Source organism: Pocillopora verrucosa, chromosome 12 (assembly GCF_036669915.1).
Source record: "Pocillopora verrucosa isolate sample1 chromosome 12, ASM3666991v2, whole genome shotgun sequence".
Taxonomy (NCBI): Eukaryota; Metazoa; Cnidaria; class Anthozoa; order Scleractinia; family Pocilloporidae; genus Pocillopora; species Pocillopora verrucosa.
In genome coordinates this window covers 13,380,116-13,389,539 of record NC_089323.1, presented here as the reverse complement: position 1 = coordinate 13,389,539, position 9,424 = coordinate 13,380,116, and the positions used below count along the sequence as shown (strand labels likewise).

The window sequence follows — 9,424 nt, the reverse complement described above, 5'->3', positions numbered from 1 at the left end:
AAAAAAAAAAATTAATGAAGGAGTTTATTGACAATAACTTATAATGCTGTTGATAAAAACAGACTTTGTCCAGCAATTTTTCGATAGGTTTGAGGGACATTTTACACATGCACTTTGTAGAAGAACAGGGTCGATAAATGTGTTTCTTTACGCAATAGGTTCGCGGGGTGTTGCTAGAATTCGTGACGGTAACGCAAACCCTCGAAGGTGTTTCGGTTTGGAATAAGTTTCGCAAATTCTCTCAGCCCCACACGCGATAAAAGGAAGGAATGAGAGAAAGAATCTTTTATTGCATTAATTTTGATCCATACTTATCCATGCCTACTGGGTATAACTAGGATGTTTATGGCAACTCACGCATTTTGATTAGGGGCAGCCTTGAACGACGTTTCAGCAGATGAGACTACGAAAACAAACAGACAAACAATTGAACAATTGAAAGAAACAAATATGACACAACCCGCAGAACTTGACTGGAGCCGTCACGCAATCGCAATAGCGTGACAGAGGAAACTTTGAAATTCTCACTCTTCCTGTATGATTAAGTATACAACGTTTTCTTTAGGTTACTTTCATCTGAGTCTCCTCTTTTTGATTTTTAACAATGTAGCGTAGTACAATCGATTCAATTTTATTTCTAGCTATGGCAGAAAGCAACCTCCAAACAACGGGAGAAGAACTGGAGGTGAAAAATGAGTTTCCAGCCACAGGTGAGAAAAAGCAACAGGGAAAGACTTCGTCAAAGTGATTTTGTACTGTTTGTGGATTAAGTATATCTTAATTCTGGTGCACAATTTTTTGGATCATTTCCACTCGACGGCTTAAAGGAATCCTCTAAATACGCCAGTATTAGAACGTTAGTTGTTATTGCACTTAGTTGTGATCAATAAAAAAGTTGAAATATCTTCTCGGTAATTTCAGCGACAGAGGAAAGTCAAGTTACGTCAAGTGACGCTGAACTGGATGTATACAATGACCCTTTAAGAGGTAAGAAAACCAGGTGAAGTAAGATTGTTTTAAAGACGGCCCAGTGAAGTTTTTGTCACATTTACATCAAAATTTGCTCATGTTCTGTGGATAAGTTTTTGAAACAGCAAAAGATTGTTTCTTCAAATTTCAAACTTTGTTTCCAGTAAAATATAAAACAAAGGAAAAAGTAGGATCTCCCGGTGAAATTTCTGATATTTTTGAAAACGTAAGCCAAGTATAAAAGGAGGTTTAAGAAAGCCTCTAGACCCAAATGCAGACCGAGAAACTTGAACTGGTAATAGCCAAGCTACAGCCCAGACTTCCAACAGCTTGAACACAAACAAAATGCACAGATAGTAAACTTTTCTTATTTTAGTTTTTCATAGCTCTAAGCTCCTTTAATCTAGCAGTTCGTTTGGATGTATGAAGTTGGCATCATTGGTCAAGGGTCGTATTACTAATTATTAAATCATTAGCACTAAAATGGTGTGCTTTCAGGGGTAGCGAAAGTATGTCTGGAGAAAGGTAACAAAGAATACAGACAAGGAGAAGCTAATAACGCGATAAACTCCTACACGGAAGGACTTCAAGTCAACTGCAAAGATAAACGGCTGAACGCCAAGCTTTACAGCAACAGGGCGACAGCTCATTTCCGTTTAGGTAACAATTTTATTCCTAAATATATAAATATCTCATGCAGCGTAACAAGACAACGGAATACACAATCTACCTCAAAAAAAGGAAAAAAATTGAGCAACTGCAGAAAAAAAGCATGGAAAGAGATATCACCCTTTAGCAGATCAAAATTAAGCAAAGAAATGATCCTCGTAAATGGACTGCAATTTATGCAATTGTAATTTTTTTAGGCGTCTTTGGTGCAATTGCATGTGATGACCTCTTTTTTACACCGAATTTCTTCAATTTCACAGCAATATACGTGGAATGTCTCGATGATGCAACAGTTGCTGTTCAATTGGAACCCACTTTAATCAAACCTATTAAGAAAGGTGGGTTTTTCAATCATGAGCCATCAACATTCTATTCTCTGATTCCGTCAAAGAGGATTGTGTGGTTTGTGGCAGGTAACTGCACCCCAAGTGTCAATTGTATCTGGTGCGTCAATGTCTGTTATGTGGGTAAAAAGCATAAAAAAAAATGTCGATAAGCTCTCAAAAAGAGCGCCAGAGGTCGTGGGTTGAAGCTCTAGACCAGAACAACACTCAGAGTCGTAAAATATCTGAGGAGAATGTGCTACCGCCTAAGCTGTGACATCTGCAAATGATTTGATATTCTTGTCCCGGTTATGGACGGAAAACCGTAACCCCCGTTTCCTGCATCTTCTCAACTCTTAGCAGGGGACGTTAAAAATCCCGGCAAGGAGGCACCTGAAAAACTCCCTTTCAAAAGTTGTAAACTGCTCAATGCAGTCTACCCGAAAACTTCCCCGAAAAGTGCTGAAAAGCGCTTAAAAATTAAGTCCATTTTATCAATACGTTTATACCTTAACAGTGATAAATTACCTCGCACCACCAAATATTCTCTCTTTTTCAGGAGCCAGAGCTTGTGTCGAACTTTGCATGTATAAAGAAGCGAGGAGCTGGTTGCATATGGGATTGGCCGTATCCTTTAACGAATGTTAAACACGTGATCCAAGATGCAATGCGAGCAATGTTTCAAGAAAAATCAATACGTTCCAGAGAGATTCTTTTACACATAATGCAAGCGATGTTCTCTCAACTGCACTGAGCAGTCTCAAATCTCAGTCTCAGTCTCATCCCACGAAACTTTACTTAACAGAAGAGGCCATATTAACTAATTCCCAGAATTTGAGCTGAATACCCCGCATTTTTGTCTTGAGACGAGCATCACCATGACGACCGAGCCTAATATAATAAATGCGCTTTAGAGCTTGTTAACTCTCTCGAATAACTTGAAATCAAGTCTCTACAAAAAAACCCACGTTCGAAATATCATTCCATCTCTAGGGTTCTATCTAATACTCGTTATTTTTAAAATACTTATTTCTGTTGCATTTTCGCAAACCCACTCATGATTTATCTACCCTTGACACGTTTTAAGCTTGAAAACAATAACGAACGTCTGCTTCAATTAATGAAGAAAACTAAAGCTCAACTAATAGTCATAGCAAATAGTTATTGCAATCTCGGCAACGCTTATCAAGGTCTAGGACAGATCAAAACAGCCATCGAGTACCATCAACGTCATCTAGAAATTGCTAAAGAAGGGGGAGACAAGGCCGGAGAGGGAAGAAGTTATGGCAATCTCGGCAACGCTTATAAAGGTCTAGGAGAGTTCAAGACAGCCATCAAGTACCATCAACGTCATCTAGAAATTGCTAAAAAGGTGAGAGACCAGGCCGGAGAGGGAACAAGTTATGGCAATCTCGGCAACGCTTATAAAGGTCTAGGAGAGTTCAAAACAGCCATCGAGTACCATCAACGTCATCTAGAAATTGCTAAAGAAGTGCGAGACAAGGCCGGAGAAGGAACAAGTTATGGCAATCTCGGCAACGCTTATCAAGGTCTAGGACAGTTCAAAACAGCCATCGAGTACCATCAACGTCATCTAGAAATTGCTAAAGAAGTGGTAGACAAGGCCGGAGAAGGAACAAGTTATGGCAATCTCGGCAACGCTTATAGATGTCTAGGAGAGTTCAAAACAGCCATCAAGTACCATCCACGTCATCTAGAAATTGCTAAAGAAGTGCGAGACAAGGCCGGAGAAGGAACAAGTTAAGGCAATCTCGGCAACGCTTATCAAGGTCTTGGAGAGTTCAAAACAGCCATCAAGTACCATCAACGTCATCTAGAAATTGCTAAAGAAGTGGGAAACAAGGCCGGAGAAGGAACAAGTTATGGCAATCTCGGCAACGCTTATAAAGGTCTAGGAGAGTTCAAAACAGCCATCAAGTACCATCAACGTCATCTAGAAATTGCTAAAGAAGTGGGAAACAAGGCCGGAGAAGGAACAAGTTATGGCAATCTCGGCAACGCTTATAAAGGCCTAGGAGAGTTCAAGACAGCCATCAAGTACCATCAACGTCATCTAGAAATTGCTAAAGAAGTGGGAGACCAGGCCGGAGAGGGAACAAGTTATGGCAATCTCGGCAACGCTTATCAAGGTCTAGGAGAGCTCAAAACAGCCATCGAGTACCATCAACGTCATCTAGAAATTGCTAAAGAAGTGCGAGACAAGGCCGGAGAAGGAACAAGTTATGGCAATCTCGGCAATGCTTATCAAGGTCTAGGACAGTTCAAAACAGCCATCAAGCACCATCAACGTCATCTAGAAATTGCTAAAGAAGTGGTAGACAAGGCCGGAGAAGGAACAAGTTATGGCAATCTCGGCAACGCCTATAGATGTCTAGGAGAGTTCAAAACAGCCGTCAAGTACCATCAACGTCATCTAGAAATTGCTAAAGAAGTGGGAGACAAGGCCGGAGAAGGAACAAGTTATGGCAATCTCGGCAACGCTTATAGATGTCTAGGAGTGTTCAAAACAGCCATCAAGTACCATGAACGTCATCTAGAAATTGCTAAAGAAGTGGGAGACAAGGCCGGAGAAGGAACAAGTTATGGCAATCTCGGCAACGCTTATCAAGGTCTTGGAGAGTTCAAAACAGCCATCAAGTACCATCAACGTCATCTAGAAATTGCTAAAGAAGTGGGAAACAAGGCCGGAGAAGGAACAAGTTATGGCAATCTCGGCAACGCTTATAGATGTCTAGGAGTGTTCAAATCAGCCCTCAGGTACCATCAACGTCATCTAGAAATTGCTAAAGAAGTGGGAGACCAGGCCGGAGAGGGAAGAAGTTATGCCAATCTTGGCAACGCTTTTCAAGGTCTAGGAGAGTTCAAAACAGCCATCAAGTACCATCAACGTCATCTAGAAATTGCTAAAGAAGTGGGAAACAAGGCCGGAGAAGGAACAAGTTATGGCAATCTCGGCAACGCTTATCAAGGTCTAGGACAGTTCAAAACAGCCATCAAGTACCATCAACGTCATCTAGAAATTGCTAAAGAAGTGGTAGACAAGGCCGGAGAAGGAACAAGTTATGGCAATCTCGGCAATGCTTATCAAGGTCTAGGACAGTTCAAAACAGCCATCAAGTACCATCAACGTCATCTAGAAATTGCTAAAGAAGTGGGAGACAAGGCCGGAGAAGGAACAAGTTATGGCAATCTCGGCAACGCTTATAGATGTCTAGGAGTGTTCAAAACAGCCATCAAGTACCATCAACGTCATCTAGCAATTGCTAAAGAAGTGGGAGACAAGGCCGGAGAAGGAACAAGTTATGGCAATCTCGGCAACGCTTATCAAGGTCTTGGAGAGTTCAAAACAGCCATCAAGTACCATGAACGTCATCTAGAAATTGCTAAAGAAGTGGGAGACAAAGCCGGAGAGGGAAGAAGTCATTGCAATCTCGGCTGCGCTTATCAAGGTCTAGGAGAGTTCAAAACAGCAATCGGGTACCATCAACGTTATCTAGAAATTGCTAAAGAGGTGGGAGACAAGGCCGGAGAGGGAAGAAGTTATGGCACTCTCGGCTGCGCTTATCAAGGTCTAGGAGAGTTCAAAACAGCCATCAAGTACCATCAACGTCATCTAGAAATTGCTAAAGAAGTGGGAGACAAGGCCGGAGAGGGAAGAAGTTATGGCCGTCTCGGCAACGCTTATACATGTCTAGGAGAGTTCAAAACAGCCATCAAGTACCATCAACGTCATCTAGAAATTGCTAAAGAAGTGGGAGACAAGGCCGGAGAGGGAGCAAGTTATGGCAATCTCGGCTGCGCTTATCAAGGTCTAGGAGAGTTCAAAACAGCCATCAAGTACCATCAACGTGATCTAGAAATTGCTAAAGAAGTGGGAGACAAGGCCGGAGAGGGAAGAAGTTATGGCAATCTCGGCAACGCTTATCAAGGTCTAGGAGGGTTCAAAACAGCAATCGGGTACTATCAACGTGATCTAGAAATTGCTAAAGAAGTGGGAGACAAGGCCGGAGAGGGAAAAAGTTATTGCAATCTGGGCTGCGCTTATGAAGGTCTAGGAGAGTTCAAAACAGCAATCGGGTACTATCAACGTGATCTAGAAATTGCTAAAGAAGTGGGAGACAAGGCCGGAGAGGGAAGAAGTTATGGCAATCTCGGCAACGCTTATCAAGGTCTAGGAGAGTTCAAAACAGCAATCGGGTACCATCAACGTCATCTAGAAATTGCTAAAGAAGTGGGAGACAAGGCCGAAGAGGGAAAAAGTTATTGCAATCTGGGCTGCGCTTATGAAGGTCTAGGAGAGTTCAAAACAGCAATCGGGTACTATCAACGTTATCTAGAAATTGCTAAAGAAGTGGGAGACAAGGCCGGAGAGGGAAGAAGTTATGGCAATCTCGGCAACGGTTATAGATATCTAAGAAAGTTTAAAACAGCAATCGAGTACCACCAACGTCATCTAGAAATTGTTAAAGAAGTGGGAGACAAGGCCGGAGAGGGAATAAGTTATGGCCGTCTCGGCTGCACTTATCATGTTTTAGGGCAGTTCAAAACAGCCATCATGTACCTTCAACGTCATCTAGAAATTGCTAAAGAAGTGGGAGACAAGTTAGGAGAGGGTAGGAGTTATTGCTGTCTCGGCAAGTTTCATTTCCGTCAAAGAGAGTTGAAAGCGGCGATGGAGTGTTATCAACGTCATCTAGAAATATCCAAAGAAGTGGGAGACAGGACTGGGGAGGCATGCTCACTCCATTCCCTTGGAAGCAGTTTCGAGTGCCAAGGAAATCTTATGATGGCCTTTGACTATTATCACTCGAGTGTAGAGTTGTATGATGATATTAGGGCCAGTCTTCACCTCAACGATCAGTGGAAGATTAGTTATCGTGATCGGCACCAAAGTGCATACAAAGACTTGTGGCGTATAAATCTCAAACAAGGTCAAGTTGTAAAGGCTCTTCTTGCCGCAGAGAAAGGACGTGCTCAAGCTCTGAGAGATCTTATGGCCGCAAAATATCAGCCTCGAGATTCTTCAACGCACAGCGCATCTCTGAGTTGGGTTCCACTGAGCACAGTTTTCATAGCTATAAGTGGACCATGCGTTTACTTCTGGGTTTGCGTCAGTGAAGATAACATCCAGATGAGACAGGTACACGTCAACAATTATAAGTATGAGAATGAATTGGAAGTTTTCATCCAGCTACTAAACAAAACTGCTCTTAAGGAGATCGGTGCAAGAGATACTGTTACAATCGAAAATCCTCTGCTTGATTCGCCGAAAGAAGAGAAAGTGGCCAATGATGTGAGTCGAGTTGATGTGAGGCACTCCCAATCAAGTGCTTTAAAGAAGCTACATGACATCATCGTTGCTCCTATTGCTAACCTGATCAAAGGCCACGACAATATCACCTTCGTTCCAGAGGGGCCATTTTGCCTCGTACCTTATGCAGCGTTGGAGGACTCCAACTCATCATATCTAAGTAATTCTTTCAGAATTCGTGTGCTTCCCTCCCTGACGACGTTGAAACTAATTAATGATTGTCCAGCTGACTTTCACTTGAAGACTGGTGCATTGCTTGTCGGCGACCCATGTTTCAAACATATCATCTATGAGGAAAGACTTTTGGTGCAACTTCCAGGAGCAAGGAAAGAAGTGGAGATGATCGGACGTGTCCTAAATGTTTCTCCCCTCACTGGAGAAATGGCAACAAAAGATGAAGTGTTAAAACGAATATCATCAGTGGCCTTAGTTCACATAGCAGCACACGGTAAAATGGAAACTGGAGAAGTTATCCTGGCACCAAACACCACTAGAGAAAACCCTCAGCCGCAAGAGAAAGACTATCTACTGACGATGCAAGATGTCGTAGAAGCTGGGTTGCGAGCACGTCTGGTTGTACTTAGCTGCTGTCACACTGCTCGTGGGGAGGTCATGGCCGAGGGTGTGGTCGGCATGGCGCGTGCACTTTTGGCTGCCGGTGCTAGATCTGTTGTGGCAACCTTGTGGGCGATTGGCGACGAGGGAACCCTGGAGTTCATGAGTTTCTTTTACGATGCACTTACCAAAGGCAAGAAGGCAAGTGAAGCTCTAAATCAGGCCATGAAGTGTATGAGAGAAATTGAAAAGTTCAGGGAGGTGATTTACTGGGCACCATTTGTACTCATTGGTGACGACGTCAACCTGGATTTCAAGGATATTGGAAGCCGAAACAAGTAAATATTCTGTTTATACATTCTGTTCAATACAAAATTACCTTAAATCATAATTGTAGCTTATGTATGAGCAGTGATACTTGCGTGTTATTTTCCTTTCAGTTGGGTTACGAATTTAGTTTTTGCTCCGGCAAATTGAGATGCAGTACAATCAAGTGGACACGTTTACAATGATGACATTCTCGTTAGGAAACATGATAGTAAAAAAGCAAATTTATTTTAAAATAATCCTGTTATGCAATGTATCGTTTCCGCATGTGCTAGGAAATATTTCATGGAAACTCAACCATCCTCCCTAAACTGAGCTTTTTTTATTCTTCAGTTAAGGCAGTGAGCATTGGAATCCCAGAGTGTTTTCGGATACCTGCAAACGCTGATATTCGGACCAGACACCAGTAAGCTACTTATGAAATCCTTCTCAAGAGTCTTCTTTTCAAAGCAGGAAGAAACAAAAGACGGCCAAAGTCAAGTTTAACAAGAGAACGGATTTCCTTTGATTCAAAAGTTGACTTTTTGCTTGTCTGAACTGCTCTTACGAGCTTCGTCTTTGATATCCTGCTGAAACTACTGTTTTTCTTCATATGTCTTGAAATCATCATGACTAGCTATGTAAAAAGTTATTTTTAATCTAAGTATTAACTACTAAGAGGATTAAGGCGTTACGTTTACGTGGAAGTTGAAACCTCTTGAAAACGTTTTCCTCAGTTCTTTTACAAAATTTTTCTCAATCGGTTTTAGTCTAATGAGTGATGCAAAGCTGTTACAGCCATGTGCGTGCATGGAGAATTTCCATGGAAATTGGACAATAATCAGTTTTTCCGATTGCTCAGCTATCTTAGTTTATGTCACATGAAAATTGTGATTAACTTTTCGAGGATTTGTACCCCAGTCATTGGTACTTAAAGTTAGTTTCTGCCGATCAGAATTAGGTTTATCTAGACTTAAAATGACAGGTTTTGGCCGTAATGGCCAGGATTTAGTCTTCTTATTAGTTGATTTTCTGAGATTTCTCCTTTAATTTTGAATGCGATAAATTGTGTTATTTTTTACAAGCAGAACGATGCATTTTAAGTATATTGTTTAAACTAATCGTCCAAAGGCAAAACGAGAAGTGTTATTTTAATTTTAGTTACTAGCCTACACAGAATTTAAGAAAGCTCAGAACGAGCTAGAAAATTGGAGCCAAATGATTTTGTTTATTTTCTTCGATTAAATTGTTTACCTATTATCTAAGTACA

General features: G+C 41.5%; 1 protein-coding gene across 1 annotated transcript; it reads left to right on the top strand.

Moving 5' to 3' along the window:
• Positions 1–643: 643 nt before the first annotated feature.
• LOC131778389 (tetratricopeptide repeat protein 28-like) lies at positions 644–8,190 on the top strand. Its single transcript, XM_066158884.1, has 5 exons — positions 644–710; positions 922–987; positions 1,468–1,629; positions 1,899–2,051; positions 6,200–8,190. Exons 1-5 carry the CDS (start codon positions 644–646, stop codon positions 8,188–8,190), a joined length of 2,439 nt encoding a protein of 812 aa, XP_066014981.1.
• Positions 8,191–9,424: the final 1,234 nt, after the last annotated feature.